General features: G+C 34.0%; 2 protein-coding genes and 1 long non-coding RNA gene across 12 annotated transcripts; 1 reads left to right on the top strand and 2 right to left on the bottom strand.

Moving 5' to 3' along the window:
* Positions 1-448: 448 nt before the first annotated feature.
* On the bottom strand, positions 449-5,980 carry LOC133319202 (uncharacterized). Its single transcript, XR_009752875.1, has 3 exons — positions 5,897-5,980; positions 702-912; positions 449-565 (listed from the first exon to the last, which is right to left on the bottom strand). It is a non-coding gene; the product is annotated as an uncharacterized LOC133319202 (long non-coding RNA).
* On the top strand, positions 5,295-19,954 carry LOC116766190 (liprin-beta-1). 6 transcript variants are annotated; one of them, XM_032655942.2, is made up of 13 exons: positions 5,295-5,665; positions 5,974-6,587; positions 7,038-7,211; positions 11,506-11,667; positions 12,718-12,814; positions 14,348-14,495; positions 14,932-15,196; positions 15,417-15,627; positions 15,824-16,063; positions 16,241-16,352; positions 16,503-16,599; positions 17,071-17,166; positions 18,087-19,954. In XM_032655942.2, the coding sequence occupies exons 1-13, from the start codon at positions 5,392-5,394 to the stop codon at positions 18,165-18,167; spliced, it is 2,571 nt and encodes an 856-aa protein (XP_032511833.2). In that variant the 5' UTR covers positions 5,295-5,391; the 3' UTR covers positions 18,168-19,954. The 6 variants fall into 6 exon arrangements, with proteins under 6 accessions (XP_032511833.2, XP_032511830.2, XP_061378680.1 ...); XM_032655939.2 differs by having other exon boundaries at positions 5,297-5,665; positions 12,718-12,871; XM_061522696.1 differs by having other exon boundaries at positions 5,301-5,665; positions 11,506-11,655.
* On the bottom strand, positions 19,114-25,444 carry LOC116766189 (testis-specific serine/threonine-protein kinase 3-like). Of its 5 annotated transcripts, none has more exons than XM_032655933.2 (6): positions 22,212-22,304; positions 21,741-21,927; positions 21,059-21,667; positions 20,411-20,570; positions 20,123-20,254; positions 19,114-20,045 (listed from the first exon to the last, which is right to left on the bottom strand). In XM_032655933.2, the coding sequence occupies exons 2-6, from the start codon at positions 21,852-21,854 to the stop codon at positions 19,972-19,974; spliced, it is 1,089 nt and encodes a 362-aa protein (XP_032511824.1). In that variant the 5' UTR covers positions 21,855-21,927; positions 22,212-22,304; the 3' UTR covers positions 19,114-19,971. The 5 variants fall into 5 exon arrangements, with proteins under 5 accessions (XP_032511824.1, XP_032511823.1, XP_032511826.1 ...); XM_032655935.2 differs by lacking the exons at positions 19,114-20,045; positions 20,123-20,254; positions 21,059-21,667; positions 21,741-21,927 and adding exons at positions 22,462-23,239; positions 23,306-23,410; positions 23,531-23,606; positions 23,681-23,771 and having other exon boundaries at positions 20,479-20,570; positions 22,212-22,377; XM_032655934.2 differs by lacking the exons at positions 19,114-20,045; positions 20,123-20,254; positions 20,411-20,570; positions 21,059-21,667 and adding exons at positions 22,462-23,239; positions 23,306-23,410; positions 23,531-23,606; positions 23,681-23,771 and having other exon boundaries at positions 21,834-21,927; positions 22,212-22,377.
* Positions 25,445-25,544: the final 100 nt, after the last annotated feature.

Below are 25,544 nucleotides of genomic sequence, written 5' to 3' on the forward strand. Positions count from 1 at the left end.
GTGTGTTGTTATAATTAAATTATTTTATGACTCTATCCACGTACAAGCAATGAAAAATTTATTCAGGTCGATTCATAATAATAATAGCTCGGAATGCATCTATCGCAACAATAGCTTTGTGTTCCTTAGGCTTCAGTGCTTAAATTATCCAAGTGTATAATCCCGTGCTTATCGTATAGTTATAATATTAATTAATTTTTATAGCTTTTATCATTTTTCGTATTCATGATTAAAGTTAATTAAAAAGCCTCTGTCTTCAGCCTCTGATTTCCCCCGGGAAACTTGTTCTATTAAAATACTTCCCGTCATTCATAAACGTTAGTTTCAGGGTTACGTAAAATAATTTATAGCATTAATTAAGATTTTTATTCAATAAAATTTTTATGAACACGCGAATTTTTTTTTCTTACATTTTTAAATTACTCTATTTATTTCTTTGCATGTTTTCTCTATGCTTTCGGTAATTAAGTTCACTATGTTTTTATTTCATATATTTCAGCTTTACTCCTTAAAGTGTATAATAGTCTATAGTATATGAAATAATCTTCTCAGAAACATCTCAAATCTAAAAGCACTTGGTCACAACGTGATACTAAATTATTTAAGTATTTTAGAAAAATTGTATTAGTTACTCATTATTCATAAATAAGAATGAAATAAATTCAACGTAGAAAATTGATATAATTGAAATTTATACATACGTGATACGTTGAATTGTTTGTTCAGTGACAGTTCACAGTATTTGTGAACAGTAACGTTGGCACAGGAACCCAATACTGTTAAACTGTGTTAGGTATTTGATTGTTATTGGATGCTCCATGATGATTTTATCTCTATCCATAAATGTATGGAATATCTCCTATTCGTGTTACCAGTGTCATTGTACTTTTATGACTTTTTGTAAAACACATTCTGAATCAAATGATATAGAATCAAATTAGAACACGCTTTACTTGTGAATCGTAATAAGTCTGCCTGTAATAGTCAGTGCGTGAAGGAAACGTAATGGGATGTATGACGAAAATGGATTTGTGTTATTAATAAGACGGTTGCGTATTGGAAACGGCATATGATATCCTCTTATATAAACACAATATTGTTGTACTATGTTGTATAGTTCCTGCTGTGAAAATAAACTGAGAATGAACTGATTTAGATCATTTCAACGGAAAATCTTGGACCAGATTCATCATCTGCGAATTCGCCTGAAAATCCATTAGTATTATGTTATTAAACAATATCGTCATAACTATAAAAGTTTTTTTGATATTTGTATAAAGTAAAAAATAACTTATATTATTTAAAATAATATTCACAGCTTGGAAAAGTTATCTACATTCATCCATCTATTTATCCTTACATACCTATATCGGTATACAATATATTATTACGTTTTAACATTGAATGTTAAACCTTGAAACGGTAGGTCCATAAGTAAGGGTGAAAAACACGTACTAAGGTGAAGTTCGTTGCTGTTTACTATTCGCATCAGCGTGTTCGCTACCAAAGTAATTTAAAATTCAGTCTGCCAAGTCAGCAACGAGCCCTTCACAGTCTAAGGGTACGTTTTGGAAGTTTTGTTGGTTAACACTGCTTAAACTTAAATTTGTAAAATAAAAACTAAAAATATTCTCTTCAACTGTCCTTTTATATATTAAGTAGTTAGAAAAGGCATCATTAGTAGCTAAATGATAACTTAAACTAACAGATACGAGTATAATATAAAAAGACAATTTAAAGAAAATCTACGCTATTTCTTAGAATAAAAGTATATTTTAGATAAAAATAATGTTTGACATCGAAATCTGTTGAAGACACAAGGTCTTTACTTGAGATTTTCTCTTTTTATGATTTACTTTGTACTGTAGGTATGTATGTGCATATATGATAAGTACTAAGTATATGTGATTATTTTATGACGTTGTATTATGAATAACAGTACGATTAAGAAAATAATTCTGCTTTGAGGATCTTAAAACGTCTAGTTGCTACGCTTATCTATCGTGAAATTTGCCAGCTCACACTCAACTCCATTTTGTTTGAGGCTAGATAAGAATTATCTGCTCGTGAAATCCCGGATAGCAAAAATAAAGTATGCGTAGTACCTATTTTGTAAACACTGTTCTATCAATTTCAACACGCAATAATTAAATAGAACATTGGTTTATTATGGTGGGCGGTAAAAGTTTATTAATAGACTTCCATCAATTTACCGCCCACTGGCTGTAAAGGGTGTCGACCGACGTAGCTATGCACGGGAGGTAATCTTGATAGAGTTTGCACGTTTCGGTTGGGACGACTTATATTTCATTGTATTTTGTTACGTAAACATCTTTTGTTGAAGTCTTTTTGTTGCGATGATTAAAAAGCACCTTTGTTACGAAAAGATTCAGAGTTCAAAGTATAACTCGGAGTTCGCATCGAATGAGTAAAATTTTGCTGAATAGGATATCTGTTGGTCTTTTAAGTTATATTCGGAAATGATGATACCAAATGTTACTTTTATATTTTTTTTATGTCTAAACAGTCCGCTACATTTGAAAGCACATTTTTGTTTTTCTTCACAAAACCAAACGACTTTGATGACAGCGCTATTAGAAGAATGTGAATGAATTGTAGAATTGGTCTCAGGACATAATTTATTAAATCCAGGTGTTCATCAAATAGCTAGCTCGTGGCGCACTTATAGTTGTGTCACCAATTTTTCGTTCTGGCATTGATGTTCAGTGTGACAGATACATTAGACGCAGACTGGGCATCGTCCTCAGTCTGTACGTTTTAAAAGCTAGACTAAAAAGTCTAGGTCGAATTTAAATAGCGAATAATAAGTACTGTTCTTGTAAATAGGCCGGATATATTGATCGCTTTGTACGAGCAAAAATAAAAAGTATAATAAATATAACGTCTAGCAAGTCTTTGCAGACTGTGTAAGAGTCAGTCGCTGTCAAGTTCAGAGTAAATTTTCTTTTGTGTTTCTTTACGAATGTGAGACAAGTTTTCTACGAAGTACTTAACTGAGCAGAACTTGGTAAACAGTCTGGATATATTTTATACTTTACGAGATTTGGTGCAGTTTGTAACGAAGAAGGTGAGGTGGGTGTTAAAATTTTCTTACAAAAGAACTGTTATTTCAGAATATAAACAGCTTAATCAAAGAAAATGAAAATAATCCTTATTTTTATATTAATTACGTCCAAAATCAATTGATAACTGTAAAGGATAATTTCTGACGTCAAAGGCGTATATACTAACAAAAGTTTTAAAGCAGTTTTTGAATGGTGTTCAATATTCAGACTTCACTCCTTAATTAGATCTAGAAAAACATTAAGTATGTATGTAAATTAGTACACAAAAGCACTTTATCAAAAGAAAATATATGAAATCAAAAAGGGAATGTTCTGTAACAATGGGAAATAAAATATAATAAGCTCATGAAAATTCGTTTTATCAGGACAGACAAAACATTTGTTCGAACCAACCAAATACGAAAAATAGATTTCTACCAGAAGTGTCAAAGTGTAATCTAGTTATTTCTTTGTATATTTTTCAAAGTTTAGACATTTATAAGAACAGTCATATTAAATTAATGGTTTTCCAAAGTCCGTCCTGATAAATGGGCTTGTCTAAATTATTTTAACAAAGTAAATTTTCAATATAACAGCTCCAAAGCTTCCGTTCAATTTAAACGTCGAGTCGTGCCTCGGATCGGGTCGATCCGAGGCACGACTCGACTTTTCGTTTGGACCAACATCTCGATCTAAGTGTAATTACGGAATACTGAAATTCCAATTTGACTTAATTTTTTTTTAGTTACTTAATTTTGCAAGCAACAAATCGGTTTAATGTTTTTATATGATTCGTTTTCAATGACCGTAGATTGGTTTTGATCTGTTCTGTGTGTTTAACATTATCGCTAAATTAAAACATTCACAAAACAAAAAGGCTTGGAAGTGTACATATTTTAAATATTAAAAATGTATTGTCCTTACTGTTATTTTTAAATGTTTTTTGTATTCATATTAAACCGTTTTCGCGTGTTCTTATACATGCAAGAATTTCATTTTGTTTTCTTATTGTCTTTTATATGAAGTATTTTTAAAATGAAACAAAAACCCTATTTCCACGCGTTAAATCTCAATACATTCGACATACATTCAATTCACATTCATTTCACATTCATTCATTTTCATTCATTCAATCATATGGTAAGAGGTGTGTATTAATTATTCATTATTCAACGTCGATCGTGCACGGATTCCTAGTTTTACTTTCCAAATCAATGACAATTCAACTGATTTCACATTGTTTATCAGAGATTTAATATTTTGCATGTCACATACACTCGCTTCATGCAAATTAAATGAAATTAATATCTTTGTTTTTTATTATTGTATGCGTTAGATACAAGTGAAGATATATATAGTAAACAGAATTATTAGATTTGATATTTTATTATTTACTTTATGGAAATTATTTAGTAGAAATTTGGATTAATTTTTTTTTTGGTTATCAGAAGCATTTGGTCCCGTTGAAAGAAACACGTGTGCTCATAAAGTTAAAAATAAAATCACATTTATCGAATATACCGACGCGACAGCTGTCGTTCTATTTCCGAAATAAGGGGATATATTTTTCATTCCTCTCTGACTTTACATAAAAAGATCTTATACAAACAGTGTTACAACACTGCTGACTATTTAACTTTTAAACCAAATGCTCACGTAAACAAATAGAGTTTTAACACTTTAACCCAATTTTTTAATGGGCTCGTAAATAGAGTCAGTTTTATGCGTCGTAAGAAAATTTTTTATCATAAACATAATTGGTTTTTCGATACAGATAAAGTTAGAAAAATATGAACTGCTTAACGCCCCGTAGTGGAAGACGTACATATACAGAAGATTATGGTGCCTACTATCCGCCACAACCTCCATACAATCCTGAATTTATTCCCGGAAATTTTGAAAGTCATAATAGTTGCGGGACATCTCGCAGCTTTTATTATATACAATATTTGGTGATGCGTGATGAAGATGAAGATAGTACTTGGCGGGGACGCCGTTCGTTATACGAGGGAGTAAATTGTATGCCGGTGAGTGCGTATTGTAGCGACTTGATGCGCACTCTCTAACTATGTATACGCATACGCAGTTATAACGTTTGTTTGTGATTAAACGTTGTCTTTACCAGTTTTTTTAACATGGTAGGTAATTCTAATCTGGATTATGTGTGTTTATTTCAATACGTGACTAAATATTAACATTTTCTCAAATAAAAAAAGGGATCAAAGCGCGGAGGGTGTTCAAAATGCATCAAACACGCACCGAGATCTATTTCCGGGCACGGACGATGCCCGTTTTCGTTTAAGCGTTGTTCATTTTGAACGAAAACATGCGCGAGCTCGGCCGCGGGGGCTCACTTGTAGCAGCCACTATAGCCGCATTACACAATCGATCTGCTGATGGTAAATCACGATCGATCAATACGAGGCCAACCACCGGAGAGGAAAGAAACGTCTCTCAAACTATAAGAGAAGACCATGTAGAAGATTTTTGTAATCGCCGTATTTCGGGAGTGAGCGAGCGACCTCTATCAACAGCCTCGGAAGCATCGGAAAGGGACTCCGCATCAGTTCAGTCCAGCGAGGATCAGCAACGACGTGAAAGTACGTAACGTCACAATATAAACGAAACACTGACGTATTATAACACTGGAACGTGGCCAAACTTTAAAATAGAGACAAATCGGTGACTCGCACTTAGAGTTTGTCGCGCAGTGTCATTTAAAAGAAGCTTCATGTCCGACCGGGAGTATCTTACGGAACCCTTTGATGAGGGCGAGGAGCGTACGGTGGTGGGGTACGTCCACCCAGCTGTGCGCTCCTACATGTACTCACCAATGGGTATGTTTGAAGGTCACGTCGTTCATGAAGCTGTTCTACTAAGGTGATATTGAATTTATGTATCGTGACAGGCGGTGATTCGGATAGTGCTGATGAAACAACAGTGAAATGTTCGGGTTGGAAGGATCCCCGAGGTATACCGGCGAGGGTGGAATCGTCGGACTCCGATAGTTCAACGACTGAAGAAGATTCGGACGAGCACGAGTATGAAACCGGCGCTGGCGATTGTGATTTCCGTACATTGACGCCCAATAGACGTGTTGATAATACAACACGCTGCGACAATGATTTCAAATGGATGCCGAGCGTAGAAATTATGAGTGCGGCCGAAATGCCATTGATGTCCTCGCGCGTCGACGAGTACTCATCAAATGTTAGTCTCGATAGACGTCGTCGCAGATCCAGCGACCGTAGTGACCGTGACAGAAAGACAAGGTCATCCTTATCAGCCAAGCCGCCGCAGCATCCATCTAGCGTGCGTGCTTCTCCACGACCAGGTCGTATATCAAGAAACGAGGAAACTCCACCTGATTTGCAACGGCGATGGAATTCGTATGAACATTTCCGTTGGCCGGACGGTGGATGGTGGCCGCCCATGTGTTGGTGCCACCCTCCGACGCCTCCCTGCTGTATGCACGAACGCACCTGGCCATCACATCCCTCTCTGCCATCTCGTACATATAAGGTATTTCGATACAAGGGATTACTGATATTGTTGCGCTAATCTAAAGTGCTTTTGAATATTTCGAGGACTTAATGCGTTATGGATTGCCATCTAACTTATTGGTTTAATTTTAACGATAAAACAACGTAATTAACCGGTTTTGTAATAAATTATTATTTAAATGCAAGTTGTTTATGATTGGTATTTATTTGTAATCTAGTTCAGGCTTATTAAATATATGATATATTCAGGTTTGGCGCAATAAATTATATCATGTTTTGTTCCTACGGTATAAAGGTAATAATAGGGTTTTGAAAATGAATATTCGTGCTAATTGAACTTGTTTGTTTTTTATAAATATTTTTAGTGTTATTTTTGACATTTTCATCCAAGTGTGCTCTAAACCTTGCTCTTATATAAGACAAAAAACTGTTAGTCTTAAAGAATGTAATCATATATTTATTTTTATAGAACGATGCTGAAGACAGAGTGCGGCGCCTGGAGGCTGACAAGGAGAGTCTCCAGATGCAGGTGCAGGTGTTGTCAGAACAGATCGCAGCGCAGACAGAGAAAATGTCCGACCTCGAGAGATCACTCCACGACACCAGACAAAAACTTGATGACACGGAACAGAGGTTGCAAAAGGTAATCTACAAAATACAATACTCAGCATTTCAAGAAAAATACGAATATTTTTCAATAACTTGTTCATTATCACCATACGATGATTCCGTCCATTCATTGGAAACATGTTAAATGTATTTTTTATTTTCTCAATACATTTTTTCTTCTGTCAGATATATAACCTTTTAAATTTAAACCGAGACAAATTAAAATAGAATAACAATTCTTCGAAAAAAAATAAAAATTATGCATCTTATGTCATTTGATATCTATATAACAAGCTGTAACACAAAGGTTCTAGCGAAATAGTTTTCTTTAAGAATATCGTATATTTATTTTGATATCAAAATATTAAATAAAAATTATTAAAGTAATCGATTATTTACTTGTATCAATGTAAACCTAGACTACGTAATGATTTTCACACAAGTATATTTTTGTGTATATCAAAAATACTTGGAATTCTTATTGCGAATCGTCTGAAAGGACCATTTACTGTGAACAAATCGGTCTACCTCTAGAACCGCAAATTTGTCGGATCCGATGTAACTGACAGTCCTCGCGACTCAATTTATAGTATTTAATCTGAGACTTAAATAGAAAAGGACTGTTCGCAAAAAAAGTAATTTGTGATTGATTTATATACATAATATATATGTATAGAACTCCGTTATATTCAACTCGTCTGTTAGTCGCAGTAGTTCTTGAATCTGCATTAGGCTGGATATATTCTTTTTGTTAGGGTTCCGTAGCCAAATGGCAAAAAACGGGACCCATATAGATTCGTCATGTCTGTCTGTTCGTCCGTATGTCACAGCCATTTATTTCCGAAACTGTTGGGCCTACATAGTTGAAACTTAAAAAGTTGAAACTTACAAACTTGTTGATGTATTCTGATAACCGCTATTCAAAATTTGAATAAAAATTAATAAGTTTAAAAATTAAAGGGGGGCACTCCATACATGGAACTGATTCAAAAATATTTTTTTCAGCTAACCTATACGTGATGGGTGTCTATGGATAGGGCTTTAAAAAAGACATTAAGGTTCCTAAAACCATTTTTATATATATTATTTAGATAGACACTTCCAAAGTGGAAAAATGAGTGTCTCCCCCCCTAACTTTTAAAATAAGAGACTAATAAAACTAAAAAAAATATATGCTGTAGATTTCAATTGAAACTTTCAACGAAAATTGGTTTGAACGAGATATAATGTAGTCGTTCATACAAGCACTATGTAAAACCAAGTTATTTTTATAACATCAATCAAAGATACAACAGTCTATCATCTACTTGCTGTTCTGGAACCCTTCATGGGCGAGTCCGACTCGCACTTGTTACAATTTTTATTAATTCTATCGCTAACATATTTTATTATATCTATTGATATTATTATATAACTACCGTCTTTTACGATTACTATTGTAACATATATTGCAAACCGTAAATAAAAACATTAATATGTTTAATAAGAAACGCGTCATTAGAGAATTTTTTTTTTTTTAATTTTCATTTCAATATTACTCAAATAATTATATCAATATGTACATGAAAAAAGAGGTTTTAGTTTTAAATTAAAACAATTTTAAATCGCATTCAGGTGCTTTTAAGTGTTGCGTTTTAATGTAATAGTGTTCAAATCATTTACATGTATATATATATATATATATATATATTTTTGCGTAACCTATTTATATAACAGTCAGTTTTTGCATCTATTGACGTTAAAATCCACACATATTTTTAGAACATATATGAAGATGAATAAACAATGCTATTTAAATTTTTATCATAAAAAAAAAACTTAAGCCGAAAAATGTTAACCTACAGTAAAACGGAGTATTCTAATAAATGTATTTGTATGAATCTATATTTAATATGATTGCCTTCAGACCCTGATAGTATAGATAGTAAACAGGTCGTTATTATTCAGGGCTTTTAAATTATTATCAGTGTCCGTATTGTCACTCGCTCTGGCCGTTTGCCCATTAACTGAAGGAGTCCTATGTTCTAGTTTATCTGAGTACATTTCCAGTTCTTAGTTACGCTCTAAAATTTAAATTGTTTATTAGACTTGGAAATAATATAAATTTAATGAGATGTAAGACTTTCGTGAGTTTTATTCATTTAAATGTAAAAAAATCTACATACTCCCGACGTTTCGGTTACTTTTCAGCAACCGTGATCACGGACAGACGAGATTATGTTATGATTTTTTTTTACTTTTAATTATTTCTATGTATTTACCTCTTAATATAATAACAATATATACATAGCTTAATTGCTTCAATTCGCAATATTAAAGCTGTTATTATTATAATTTGATTTCATTTTAAATTCATCTGCTCGATCAATACACAAGACATCTTTATCAGCACGTACCTCGCTTAATATATTACTCCAAAAGCAAAATTTATATATAATTTTTAAATCATAATATTTTATAACTCCTGCTACGTTTTTATATGTAACTCATTAATATTAAAATTCAAGATATAAGTTAAAATGTATGGATGGTTTGAATCTTTCACAGATTAAAAACTAGTTCATGATTTTTTGTGAATTACAGTTTTGTAGCTTTCATATGAAACGAAAACGTAGACCGACGGAGACGTGAATGGTTTTTTTTTTATAACAAAATAATATTATTACGTATGAAAAATTATATGCAGCGATTCGTTTTGGATATAATTTCAGTCAGACTTACGCCGCTCTCGACCTATACATCTCCTTTCCCACAAATGTCAGAATCTCTATTGAAGTAGAAGCATTGTGTTCAGTACAATAGAAGAGTTGATTAACCTAAAAATATTATTCCGTCTTCAAAACTATGTAATTCATATTTATATTTTATTAGCTTTTGCTCGCGACTTCGTCTGCGTTACTTTCAAAATTAGAAATGTATAGCTCACCGGTCGAACTCTAGGCCTTAAAGGCAGGATATGACAATTTGGATATTATCCTTATTTTTTTTCGATCTCATGCTAACTATTCTGTGTTTCTCCTGGTTCTAAGCTATCTCCCCGCCACTTTTCAGCATAACCCGTTAAGCTGTACTTGAGTTATGAATAGTGTAACTAACACTGCTTTCTTTTATATAGAGATAGGTTATTTAAGCATATATTTAATAGTTTATTGCATATGTATTGTTAAATGAAAGTTATTCATCGCGGAGACAATCGTAGAATGTCGTTCAAATCCGTTATGAAGAAAATTTTTTTTTATCGCTCTTTGACTATAACACGATATTCATTTTATTTATAAAAGCTTTGAATAAATAAACAATAGATTTGGAATATTCGTAGGTGCGTTATATGGTTTTTATTGGACGTAAAACGTTTGTAACTGGGCAGCGTCAAATTATCCATTTACCACTACCGGTGATTGAAACTGATGGTGAGTCATGCTTCTGGTGGATTAATAGAACCGGCCTCCTTAAATACCTTACATTCTTAGTCTTAGTAACATTGAATACTATATTTATTAATGTATGTCAGACGAAAAAACTAAATTGAATATGTACATACCCCGGAACGAATTCACGCCGCTTTAAAATTAAACGAATTTAACATCTGTTCGGTTGTCAGATAAGATAGAAAAATGTTAAAAGCATTTCATTGATAAATAATTTTCTTAAAATCAATCCACGTTCGAAGAATACTTCGTAGATAAATGTAACATAATGCTCGTAAGGCGTAATGGCACTAGCGTTTAAGGTTGCGCCCGTTATTCACTGTATACGTTTAAAATATCATGTCAGTGGAACTAACGAAAAAATTACTGTCTAAAAATGTCTTTAAACTTTCCGAAATCTAAAAATATATATGAACAATTCTTACATAAAAGAAATATACGCATTTAATATTTATACATCGATGTATTAATTAAGTATTAAATGATTTTTATTTATAATTAGATACTTCGTCAAAGTACTATCAGAATGAAATTTAATTTGTATCTTACGAATGCAACAAAGCTCTACAAACGTTTGTTATTTTTTATAGTGTTTTGTCTCCCAAAGGAATGTAGGTCGACCTCAGCTATGTGAATTCCTGTACGTTGGACACGTTACATTGGAATGTATCACAATATGATATTAAAGAATGTATTCAAGATCTACACTTTATCATAATATAATGTTTTCTCAAATTATTTTGAACCTTTTAAGTGTCGGATCACGCAGTACTTAAAAATTATAAGTAATTTTTTTGTTATCCACAAATATTTTTATGACATAATGTGTATTGTGTCGTAAATATATTTTTGAATTAACATGTGGTGTTCATTACATACCTACTTAATGTACGATTGCAGGAGATGCTACAAAGGTCGTCATTAGAGACACAGAAGTTGGAGTTGTTATCGAAACTGAGCGAAGTCAGACTGAGGGTGGCTGAACGGGGACTGGTGGAAAGATCTCCACCCCCAGAACCCGCACCAGTAGCACGACCTGCGCCGCCGAGGGTAACGACCTGGGTCACTAAAGTTACTACATACAACACTGTTATTACAAATACGTACAGTTGAATTAAACACCGATATTATCTGAGAAGATTGTTGATTGTTAAGCTGAACTGTCCGTATGTAGTTAAAGTGTTTAAACTCGTGGTAAGAGAACAGCAAAAGTTTTAGATCCCAGTTCCATTTATAAGTTGCGTAAAATACTGAAAACTGTCCGTATTTATATAAGAATGCAAACCCTTAGTAACGTAAAGTTATTAAACTTGTGTAACTTCGTCAATAATTTGTTTAAGATTTTCTATAAAAATTTTTGTTGACAATGTCAAGCATAAAACACAACGGCTTTGTGTTGTAAGTACTTACGAATTTACTTTGCGATTATGAAACAAGATAAACGTGTCTAATAGGAGCATTCCCTCGGGTCTATTCAATTGGAAATCTGAAAAAGGGAGAAAAAGTGAAATGGAACGTGAGATAGAGACAAGCGGGGCTCATTAGTAGCGGACACAAAACAGTTCTTAATGATGCATTTAGAAGTCACATGCTATTGAGCAGAATATGGTACTAGTTTAGAATATGTGGGTAGTTGACATGGAAATAGAATATTCAACGTCTAAAACATGTGAAATCGGAAATGTTGTGAGTTTTAAAAGATTTCTTCAGTTTTATATAACGATATTTTTTGAGAAATGACATTCTAAACCGGAAACCATTTTCAAATATCACCTTCATCCTTATATTTTGGTTGAAATGAACAATGCTTAATACATCCAGTTTAGTAAGAGACACGATGGCTTAAATAGTAAAGCCACCGAGACATGAAAGCCCAAAAGGGGACGATTCGATTCTCGTTTATATTAGTTTTATTGTTAATTCTATAGGATCCAGAAAACTGCCGTCGTATTTACAGCCGTATATCATCTTCTTTATTTTGGATCTTTTTTTTTTTAATATTACACTTTGAATTATACTATACAATAAATTTTATAGTCTATGTAATTTAATGAATCTATGATTATTCGTAAAAAAAAATTAAGTTTTGTTTTCATTCAATTTTAATTCCAGACACCACCAGCTAACTACGGGCGTCAGATCGAGAGGAACACTCACATGTATTCTTCGTTGCCGCGCTCGTCGGTTCTGAGTTCGGAAGTGCGCTTCGGTAAACACAACAACATGGTGGTGGCTCGAGGTCGCGGCCAGTCCGTGCCCAACTTAGGTTTGCGGGGATAATGTGCCTTATAGCCTTTATTATTAAGGCTGCTTTTAGCTTCTCCTGCTTAGACTTCTTCCTAGCTAGATTATACCTTGTACAGTTCTTGTCCAAATTATTGTTGCGGGGATAATGTGCCTTATATTCTTTTATTAAGGCTGCTTTTAGCTTCTCCTGCTTAGACTTCTTCCTAGCTAGATTATACCTTGTACAGTTCTTGTCCAAATTATTGTTGCGGGGATAATATGCCTTATATTCTTTTATTAAGGCTGCTTTTAGCTTCTCCTGCTTAGACTTCTTCCTAGCCAGATTATATAATGTACAGTTCTTGTCCAACTTATTTTTGCGAGGATAATGTGCCTTATAGCCTTTTGTGAAGGCTGCTTTTAGTTTCTCCTGCTTAGACTTCTTCTAGCCAGATTCTCCACTGTAAAGTTTTTACCTAACTTAAGTTTAGGATTATATGGATATACTAATAAACAGCTTTTTTATCCTGCTTGGGACTATTTGATAAATAAAAACCTTTTGCTATAGTCCATACTGAATGTGGGTTTGGAGGAATAACACAAATACAATTATATAAGACAGCTTTTTGTATATTCCTGCGTATGTTTTATAAAATTACAATTACCCTTGGGTATATTACAGAACAAATGTGTCTTTTCGAATTTGCGCTTGTTATTTTAATTAATACTCCCAGTTAGATTTAATTAATTCGACATGTTTCTTCTAAACTTTGCAGAGTAATGAAGCAAAGCATTATATTGTAGCATTAATTTATATAAGCTTTTACTTCCATCTTTCTCTTCTTCTTGGTCCTATGTCCCCCAGATGGGGCAGACGGCGTCCACAGTGCGCCGCCATCCCATTCGGGATTGTTTCTATCTATATATTTTTTTATTTTCCACAAACAATGCCGTATATCCATTGTATCGTAACAAAGGAAAATATTCCAAATGTGATTTCAGTTTATTATGTATGGCAGTGTGATAAATATAAAAAATATTTATCACACTGCCATACATAATAAAAAAAAAAATTAAATTGAATGTATGTACATAGTTTTCTCAAATTATAATTACTTACTAACTATATACCACATTTTTAACTATTCACTGCCATGTTTAGCGAGAAATTTTGGAGTTTAATCTTAACTATAGTTTAGCGTAAGCTTTACAAGATGTGTAATCAGACCACGCTTACTCTTAAAATAAACCAAGTAACGTCTAACAAAGAGCAACAATTTTCAAACCTACACCAGGTTATCTAGGTTATGGGATGTTACTATGTGTTTTTTTTAAATCTCGTCTACCCGTGATCACGGTTACTGCAAAGTAACCAAAACGTCCGGAGTATGTTGTTTATATGATAATAAAAAACTCGTATTGTCATTCGAAATATTAGTTTCATTTTAATAAGTACTCGTAGATAGTAGACATTATCAAGATTAATTTAGTAATAACCAAATATCTATATTTTCAGCTGAGAAGGAGGAGGTGCCTCGTGGTAGCCCCACCCCGTCCCTCCGTGAGGTGCGAACGAGACGCACTGTTCGCTTGGAGGGAGACGAGCGAGGGTCCGTCAGACGAGCGAGACCACCCGCCTCCATCAACAGCACTCCCGCGTTATGGTCAGTGTGATACGACCTTCACAATGTTCAGAAAAATACTGTTCTACAGGCTTTTGTCGGTTAAGTGATATTATTAAAGTTCACTCGCATAGAACACAGCTGTTCGATTGTTGATGTACATTATTTGTAAATATTGAATTGTTGGAAATTATACTAAAAGTATGTTTTATAAAACGAAAAGGTAAAATGATTGTTTAATAAAATTCAAATCGCAACTAACAGATGTCGCTACGATTTAAATTTTTAATGTCTTTCGTAGCAATTTAAATTAGAACACAAATATTATATAATTTTATATAATATAACATAACAAAATATTACCACGAGGTACAAAACATAATATTAAACCGACAGCTGTCAAGACAAAGTCTTTTATATCATTGATTCTCCAACTACCCTCAATAATATTCCTAAAAAATTTCTCTGACTTCATCAGGGAAACGACTGATATCCGCGAATGGGACTGCGACATGACATGTGGGTGGTTGGAGAGTATAGGCTTGGAGGGTTACGTACCAGCGGCCCGTGCGTGGCTGTCTTCAAACAACCCGCCCTCTTCCCCCACCGCACAGGCCCCACCGACACAGACGCCAACTAAGGGCAGACTAGCGAACGCCTCCTCGGCCACCATAGAAAAGGAGCTGGCCATAAAACATCCCATGCACAAGAAGAAAATAATGCTCGCCATCACCGACTTAATGGTAACCATTGATTAGACGATATTAGAATTCACAAACAATAATTATTTGAGTGTCTTATGACGTCATCGTAGTGACAAACTAACGTTAACTTGTTTCTTTATTGTTCTGTTCTATAAATGATCTATTTAATGTATTTCGATTAACTTATAACGCAGGTAACTTTTTAATAACTGTCAAAAATCAAAATCTCTTGAAGTGAGCTCAAACTTTGTATGTATAGGGTGGTGACGGCGACCCGCTCTTGTCGTTGGCTGGTCGGCTGGATGGTTCGTGGGCGTTACGTTGGTTGGAGGACATCGGCGCGGGCTCCGTGCGTGCCGCGGCCGCCGACGCAGCCCTCGACGGCCGCCTGCTGCACCGGCTCACACACAGCGAGCTCCACCACCAGCTGCGGGTACATCATGCACTACACGCCCTGGCCATTAGAAGAGGTATCCATCCACTGCTATTATACTTATTACTACATTGACAAGTCCACTTATATACATCTTGATATTACTCTCTTACTATTACCGAATCATTAAACACAGTTCCTATAAATATTTTATGTAAAATTCCATGTAATATTTTATTAGTTACCATAAGATATAAAAACAAATTTTAAGATACTCTGACATTGATATTCAGGTATACAAGTACTTCGCGAGAACAACTTCGATCCGGATACAATGATCCGTCGTGCTGCTGAGGCTCCCGAGGGCGAAGCGCCCGTCCAGGAGGGGCCCGAGGCCGAGCCTCGACCGGAGTCCCTGCCCGAGGGCGACGGCAAGCCCGTCCCTCATGTAGCGCGCTGGTCCGCTCATAGAGTGATGCAGTGGCTCAACGAGATCGATCTAGCAGAATACGCCCCCAACTTGAGAGGAGCAGGTTGTCTAACATATTATATGTTTGGTTCATATAGTACTATATACATATATATTTTTTTATAAGATACGGTTCATTCAAATATATGTCCACATTAACGTAATTACTTCTTATAAAACCGGTATGCAAGGACAGTTTACACTAACCGTATATTATTGTGACACAATAACATTAATCCAGGTGTCCACGGCGGGCTGTTGTTACTGGAGGCGCGGTTCACGGCGGAGCTGCTGGCAGCCCTGCTACATATACCAGCGCACAAGACACTGTTGAGAAGACATCTCACACAAAGGTATTACTGACATAACCACCTTATACACTCAGTAAATAATAATTAAATTAGTAATAAAATTATTATATTTTTTGTCTATTTTTTTACGTGAGAAACGTTACCTTTGTATATATTATGCTAATATTGATTACATATATATCTAAACGTTAGATTCAACGATCTGTTGGGTCGCGACGTTATCCAGCAGAAGAGGAACGCGGAACAAACACTCGGATACCAACCGCTCACGGCCACCACCAAGTATAAGGTAGGGAAATGTTGAGTAGATATGACGTCGCAGACATGATGGACAGTAAATTGTATTTTAATCACCAATAATTCTTAATAAAATAATTGTGCGAGGAGTCCCTCCCACCGGAAGAAGTGAAACTTCGTAATGTTGTAATGAAAACAGGAAAGCGTAATGATTGAAAGGAAATTGATTTTTAAGGAATTTTTAGTGTTTCTTGAAGACAAAATTTATTAATATTACTTACAAGTCACAATTGATTGCCCGCATACATTCGAGCGCCGCGCATTCCCTCTCGCTGTCTCTTTCATCCCCCCCCCCCCTCCTCCGAGGCGTTAAACGTTTAACGCAACCTCGTTAGTAGTCGCACTTCAAAATAAGAAGTTTCACTTCAATATTATTAAAAAATACAGATTTTTTTTTTTACCAAAATATCAATAAATTTAAATTGTGTTAATGATCGCTGTAACAACATTACTATAAACTCAGGTGCCAAAAAAGAGTCAGTTTTCATTGAAGAGGAAGAAGAGTAGGGACGAGCTGGGAGACCTCGTGTGTCCGCTGAGAGACTCAGGTGACGACACTGTGAGTTACTAACACTAACTAACTCACTGGGAATCAAGCTCATCTGTACTATGAGATTTATGAGTTTTATTTATTTATTTATGAAATTGATGATGTTCCTACTATTAGTTCGAAATTCCATTAATAGTTGAAATAAGTTTTATAATACTCAGTAAACTTTTTTTTCTTTAATAAATGAAAAAAAAAAGAGTCCTAATAATCAACTAATGATGCAATTAGTTTTTTTTATAAAAAAAAATATTTCATAATTTTTTCGTACAGTTATTTAATAGATTCGGTTAACACTATTGTTAAGCCGTTTATTCAATATATATTTTTTTATTGTACAAATATTCACATAAACAATATTAAATTTGATAGCATAAAATTTATAGATTCCCAGAAATTGTTTTTTTTGCACTCAATTGTTTTAGCACTGAACGCGTCTCGCTACCTGCTATCCTAACAATTTTAACCGGGTGTTGGTTTTCAAACTATCGCAATATTCCATTGGTTCGCTTCGAGATTATTTATTTAGTTATAGTTTTGAGTAAATATACAAAGAAAAAAAGTGACATCTGGTGAGATTGTTATTTTTTTTTGTTTAAAAAGCTTCTATCGTACATTTATGATTTGTAGACGCTTCATATTTCACAATTCTTCCGTTCAATGTCCTGCGAAATGTGTATAAGATTAAGTTTAAAATAAATTTTTCTCCTATTGTCTTTTTTCGATTTAATTACAGATTTTTATAATTTTGAACTGTTATAACCTGGTTTAAAAAGTCCAACGTTATATTTGGAACTAGAATATTCTTTAAAAAAATTGTATGAAACATTATTGTATATGTCAAAGAGGTTTTTATATTATACTATTGTCTCTGTATAATACATTAATTCAAAGTCTTTGTAAACTATAATAATTTGCGTCAATACATTCAGACGATGAGAGCCAAGCCAGCAGTACCGGACGGCGGGTCGGGTGTTTGTCTCCAGCGTGACGAAACTCTGTACGGATATTGATAGACGGCTAAGACTAGTCGGTTATTAGCACAAGCCGGCTGGTAACACTAGCCGGCTGGTAACACTAGCCGGCTGATAACACTAGCCGGCTGATAACACCAGCCGGCTGGTAACACTAGCTGGATGGTAACACTAATCGACCGCTAGTGAATCCTTCCGAGCCGGTTAGATATCCGACTATAGCCGGTATTCATATCGCTCGTTGTTAACTTTAACAACAATCGAAGTTTAAAGATGATACATTGAACTCGACGTGTTCATCAAATCAACAATAATTAATTTAGTATTTTATATACATATACTTATATATCGTTCTTATAATGGTTGCTAATTTATTTTTAATATTAAAATATATTTTAAGTTATACAGTCACGTGCGCTGTTTTATACTGTCTTTATCATCGCGTTTTAATTTAGAAATCGTATGGCATCTTATTTATGTACTAACTTACATATATCTATATATATTTTTATATTTAAGCGATGTTGAAAGAACGAACACGCGTGAATGTAGAAATGAATATGATTTAATGGAAAATTCATTGAAAGTTTTCATTCTATACAATTTATTTGATTTATATATCTTAGCAGATGTATTATTTATCATTAACTTGCCAGTGTCATTTTTAGACTCGACTTTCTTTTATTTTTAAATAAAAATAATGATTTGAATGTCAAATAATGATATTGATGAGAATTTTCTATGAAATATATAAATTTATACCGTCATTGTAACAATTATGTGTTGCTTTGTATTCGCAAGATGTATTCAATTTATAATTAAAGTGTCAACTGCCAAATATAACTTTTTAGATTAATTTAAGATTTTTTTTAAATTTAAGATTATTAAAAAAAAAAAATATCTTTAAAATACAGAGTTAATAAAATACAGATATTCCCATAAATTCTTTTAATAACATTCCAAGTAGATTTTTAACATAGCCACGTTTCAAACACTACGTAGAATATGAATAATGACTGAGAACTGACAATATTAATCTGTGACCTGCCACGAGCTCGCGTCGTCAAATAGTAAACTCACATTTCCTAGTTTTTCATTAATACTAAAAAATGTGAAGTTTTATAAATATCAAACGGCAGACTGTCCGTATTTAGTTTGACGATGCCAGTTCGTACTAAAGGTATTCGTCTCACTTCCGCTTTGTTGTAATGATAGGTACTTATAAAATTTGTTACTAGCTCCTAGGGTAGACGGCTGCTCGTTGAGTTTTGTAAGAGTTTTCATTGTTAGTATATAAAAATGTATTTATATGTAAAACTATATAACACAACCCTTATCGCACAAATCAAAGTTTTAAATTTTAATATTCTATATATATTAAAAAAACATTCAAAAGTAACGTACAAGATTACCAATGGTCCAATTTTTGATTTTGATATATCCTTTGTTGTTTTCCTTATAATTTAATGTGACGTTGTTAGATACATTGTTAGTATATTTTCCCAATATCCCTTTCCTACCACATTGTGCCAAATGCTATATAAATGTTGTAATATTTCCTTGAAAGGTCAATAATATTCGGACCTTTCTAAAGCACGGGTAATCTTCTCATTAGAAAATCTAAGTCTTTAGGGAGGTCCAATACTATAAATCGGACCCAAAACTTTGGACCCTTGTCTTCCATAGCTATGTAATGTTAATTCTAAGTTCTGTCGGCGTCTCACCGTCTGATATGAAAACAACCTGTTTATACAATAATGTATTTAAATAGATTTTACAATAACTTAAAATCATAAATATAAAATATAATAAACACTGAATCAATATGCTTTGCGTTTTCATTTCAAGTCGATTCGTCGAACAGTTGTTGCGATTTAGCGAAATTTGAATCGGTGTTCTTGAGTACCTTCAGACCCTCTGGAAAACGTAAACACTCAAATTCAAAGAGTTTCGTTCTATTACCCAAAATGATTTAAACGAGCAAAGTAGTATACCTTTCCCTCGACCCTTCCGTCGGAGCTCTGCCAACCTTTCCACCTCACTCTCTTCCTCAAAGTTTTCCTTCTCTTTCCTTAACGATTCGTCCTGTGCTTGTTTCAACAAGGATTCTTCCAGAAAGGTCATTTCTTCAAACACAAAGTCAAAATTATCACCACGGAAGACATTTGCATTATTCGTTTGTCTTTTAAAATGAATGAGGTATGAAAATTTTATAAAAGTTAAATAAAGCTACAAAGTTAAGTTCAATATAATTATGAGGACCGCTTTCTAAGGCAACCCACTCGTGAGTCTCGGGTCCATAGCTATCCATGGTCCATTGAAGATGGCGTTGGCGGTGGGACGCGCCTTCGCCTCGGGCTCCATCAGCTGCATCACCTGCGCCTTACATTCATTAGACAACGTGTTCACAACACTTGTACGGAACCTCCACTTGCGCATCACCTGCCATAAAAATAATATTAATGGATGGATCGCTATAATACCACCACACCAAAAATTTATATGAAAGTTCCCAATAATTACATGTACCTAAAATTTTTCTGCTATATTTTATTCAGTTAATTGAATTCACATAATAATATAAGTATGAGAATTCGCGCTTTGGCCATAATCTAATGGTCGTAGATATATCAAAGTGTAATAAAGAAAAATATATAACGTAAAGAAAAATGAACAATTCTAGTCTTTAGAGGTTAAAAGAGAATGAAACGTCTGTATGAAATAGTTTGTGAACTTATATTCCCTGAGAGAATTCCGCTATAAAATTACTTAATTAATTGACATCAAAATGTTCTAAATATTCACGTCAACGTCACGTAGTTTTCTATCTCTTAAATAATATCTGCTCTAATGTTACAGATACAAAATTTCATTTTATAGTTTCGCATACAAAACCATGTTTGTAATATAATTGTATTTAAAACGTTCACCTGTTTTTCGTATAGTTTCTTAACAGAAGTCTCGTTGAAAGGCAAGGCTTTGTTTAGCATCGTGTACATTATGATGCCGATAGACCACATATCCGCTAGTTTAGGTAAGTACGGAACTCCTTTTAAAACTTCAGGAGCAGCATACGACAGTGAACCGCAATACGTTTCACTGAGTACGTCTCGGTCTCTTTGCCGAACATTCCGTGCGAACCCAAAGTCTGTTATTTTTACATTATAGTTTGAAGTTATTAAGACATTTTCACATTTAAGATCCCTGTGAGCTACATTCATCGTGTGGATATAATGAATGCCGGATAGGATCTGACGCATCCACAGTCTACTCTGATTTTCTGGCACGGCACCGTTTTGGGAAAGGAAGTCTAGTAAATCACCGTTTTCAGCAAAACGTAGAAATATAAAATATTTAGCTCGACGTTGAAATATATTGGACACGTGTACTATGTGAGGGTGGTTGATTCTTATTAAAATGTCCAGTTCGCGCGGTAGAAATTTTGTAAGATAATCCCGGGGGGCCTGGGCTGTGTCTATCACTTTGCAAGCCATCACGGTGTGACGGGTTTCGTCGACCATATGGGTTGCTTTAAAAACCTACAAAATTTAATCACTGTAGGATTGTATCCAACACACCTACATGACAAACATTACTTATTTAAATACTAACTTTAGCATATGAACCTTCTCCAATTAGTTTTTCTAATGTAAAACCCTTTTCCTGCAAAACTAAGATATCCGACTGAGTTGTGGTGAGTTCTAATTTATCAGTGGTTGGACACATTTGAGTGACCCGTACTAGTCACACACTATTTAATTTTAACTTTGGTTGGCATCATGATGAGACGAGTTACCGACTGTCGAAAAGATATTTTTGAATGATATTCATAATATCAATAATTTACATTTTGTATTGAATAATTTTAATAATATGACAAATCTTAATTTTTGACAGCGTCAAAAAATATTTTGAATAAAAAGCTTTGAGAATATAGTTTTTATATCAGTAAGAGATCATTCTGTTTTTCGATCATAGCTATAGAAATGTTAGGTTTTCGAATATCTATCCGAAATTATAATTGCAGCCAATTACATAAAACATTTAAATCAGTGAGATAAGTTTTTCTGCCAGGAATCTTACTAAGAAGACGTGGAACCGCCGCCAACGTCGCACGTTGGCTTGACCATGGACGGGTTTGGTATTCGCTCCTTCTCCGGAGCCTCATGAGATGATTCTAGTGATTTAAACAAAAGCCTTTTTTCTTCCCTTGCTTTTTTATATGCTATTGTTTCTTGAGGAGTCCATTCTAAAAATCATACAGTCGTTTAAAACATGTCTATAAGTATTTACTCTAACGTAAATTTACTCCAAAATAGTTTAAAGTACAGACCAAGCAGTCTTGAATCCATGGCAATCCATTCACTGTTTATAATGTGATCGATGCTTATTCTACGCTGAAAATTTGGTTCTAACATTAAGGTAACAATTCTTTTGCATTTCTCCGATAGAGAATCTATATATCGAGTACGAAATCTCCAGTTTTTGTTTATTTGTGCTTGATAAAGCTGTTTAATGTGCTTTTCTTCAAATGGCATCGCTCTGTTTAACATAACGTATACAACGATGCCAAGAGACCATATATCTGTAGGCTTTGGCAAGTAGGGTGTCCCTTGTAATATCTCAGGAGCCGTATAAGACAGAGATCCACAAAATGTATCACTAGATATATCTCTTAATTTTGTATCAACACACAACCTAGCAAAACCAAAATCGGATAGTTTTGCATTTTGATTGGCAGTCAATAGGACATTCTCGCATTTAATATCCCTGTGGGCTATTTCTAATTCGTGCATATATTGTATGGCTAAAGCAAGTTGTCTAGTCCAGATTCTTGCTTGATCTTCATGTACTGCCCCTTTATGTAAAATATGTTCCAGTAAATCTCCACACTCCATATATCTCATAAATATAAAATACTTGTATCTCCTTTGGAAGATACTGTGAGTGTGTACTAAATGAGGATGATTAAGTTTAATCAACATTTCGATTTCTCGCGGTAGAAATTTCTTAACAAAATCTTTAGGGGCTGTGTTTGTATCAATAACTTTACAAGCGAGTGTCGATAATTTGCTGTTCTTATTGGGATTCTTGTATTCCGCAAGATAAACCTGTGAAACATTCATTAATCCAATATTTAACCGACTTCAAACACATACAAATTATTTACTATTTACCTTTGCATATGATCCTTCATTCACTTTCTTTATGATTGTGTAACCGCGGGTAGCGAGTGTTAACTGTTCCGAGCCAGATAATTTTAATTCATCTTCTATTTTGAGCTACAAATATATTAAATAGAATAAAATCTTGTGTCTTTCTAACACCTTCGATGACATTATGTAAATATGCAAATACAATAGCAAAAATAAATTATTAACATAAACTTATTGTCTAAATACCTTTATTTTGCCTTCCATTTACTTAATTTTCTTTTTTCTTTGTAATATTAGCAAGTGATTTTATCATTTCACTTGGCTGTAAGAAAATAAATTAAGAAAGTTTAATATTTCGAAAAAATAGAAGACTAAACTATGATAAATTAAAAATACCCTATATGCAGATTCCCTGTGTTCTCTTTCTAAAATATCCCCTTGTCGTTTTGGGGGTCCTTTATGAATGTCGGATAGTTTTTGTCTTTCCTCTTTAGCTTTTTGAAGTGCTGCTGCTTCTACTGCATTGAGTGCTTAAAATAGATGACAATATATATGATGATCAGATAATCACTTTTATTTGTCGAGCATTTAAAACTTACTAGTAAGTCTACTGTCCATGGCAATCCAATCAGAATTTAATATTTGAGTAGCGGAATGTCGTAAGCCAGGGTCAGGTTCGAGTAAATGTTTCACTAGTGCCTTGCATTCTAGTGAGAGCACGGTAGCAACCCGGGATCTAAACCTATATTTTTTTCCCATTTGCTGTTCATACAATTTACGCATACGAGTGTCGTCGAATGGCATAGACTTGTTTAACATCACGAATAATACAACTCCTAGAGACCAAAGGTCGGTTGGCTTTGGTAGATATGGTTTCCCTCTCAGAATTTCAGGTGCTGCATAAGACATGGAACCGCAGTAAGTTTCGCTAAGTATTGGCTGGTCTTCGTCGTCTATACAAAACCTTGCAAACCCAAAGTCCGATAACTTTACGTTGAAATTTGCAGTTAATAAAACGTTTTCACATTTAATGTCTCGATGGGTAATTTCCAGCTCATGCAAATATTGCAATCCCAGGGCCAGTTGTCGAAGCCATACTCTAGATTGATTCTCCGATACACAACCGTTTTTAAGGACGTAACCTAAGAGATCACCATTTTCACTATACCGCATAAATATGTAATATTTAGTTTTTCTTTGAAATATGCTATGCACGTGTATTAAATGAGGATGATTTAAGCGAATTAGAACGTCTATTTCACGAGGTAGAAATTTGAGAACAAAATCCTTCGGAGCCTTCGAGGTTTCGATAATTTTGCATGCGAGTGTTACTTTATTGGAATCTTCTCTTGCTGTATATTCTGTCAGATAAACCTGTCAATTACACCCTGGATATGAATAAAAACAAAGTTACACAAAATTCTAAGTCAACTTTATCGAGTGTCGTTTACCTTAGCATAGGCTCCTTCGCCTATAAATTTGTTTAATTTATATCCTTTAGCAGATAGCGTATTTTCTTCGGATACAGTAGTTTTCAAATCGGTCATGATACTTCGCGGACAGAGTGTTAACTATCAAGCATTCTGCTTCCCACGACCCACCCTGAACAACAGTTACATAGCTTGGCAGGATCGCAGTGAGAAAAGGAGAGGGCATCTTTACTTTAAAAGAAATATTTTATTTCATGACTAAAATTTATTGGTATAAAACCATGTCAAACATGACAATTCCTGCCAGAATACTCAATTGTTCTTCTTGCTGTTGAGATAACAGAATGCTTAAATGTCAGTAAAACAATTATCATTACCCAAATGCGTGAAAGATTTTTCGTACTTGGATAAAAATAATTTTTTTTAAACTAGCTACTTACAGACAAAAGATTACAGTGTAATTTTATTATTTCCTGTAATTACACTGAACCTTCATTAGTCCTTTTAGCAGGAATGTTATCATTGGTAAATTGGTATTGTAGAGTTAGCCCAAGATAAGTCTTTCGGATGGCGTTATTAAAACAATATTATAGACTTTTACGGATTTTTTTCGGGTGGTAAAAAAATTTAACCAGGAATAAAATATATTTTGAAATTAGTTTTGCATCTTAAGGAGGTTTATTGCATGTATAAATGAGGATTCAACCAAAGAGGTGACAGTGGCCGGAAAATCCTAAAAATATTTGCCCATAACTAGACGAGAACTATTTTAGATATTTGTTTTAGTTACATAAAAAATGTGTTATAATTTATCATGTAATAAAAATTTC

This window comes from Danaus plexippus, chromosome 15, assembly GCF_018135715.1.
Source record: "Danaus plexippus chromosome 15, MEX_DaPlex, whole genome shotgun sequence".
In the NCBI taxonomy this organism is placed as follows: domain Eukaryota; kingdom Metazoa; phylum Arthropoda; class Insecta; order Lepidoptera; family Nymphalidae; genus Danaus; species Danaus plexippus.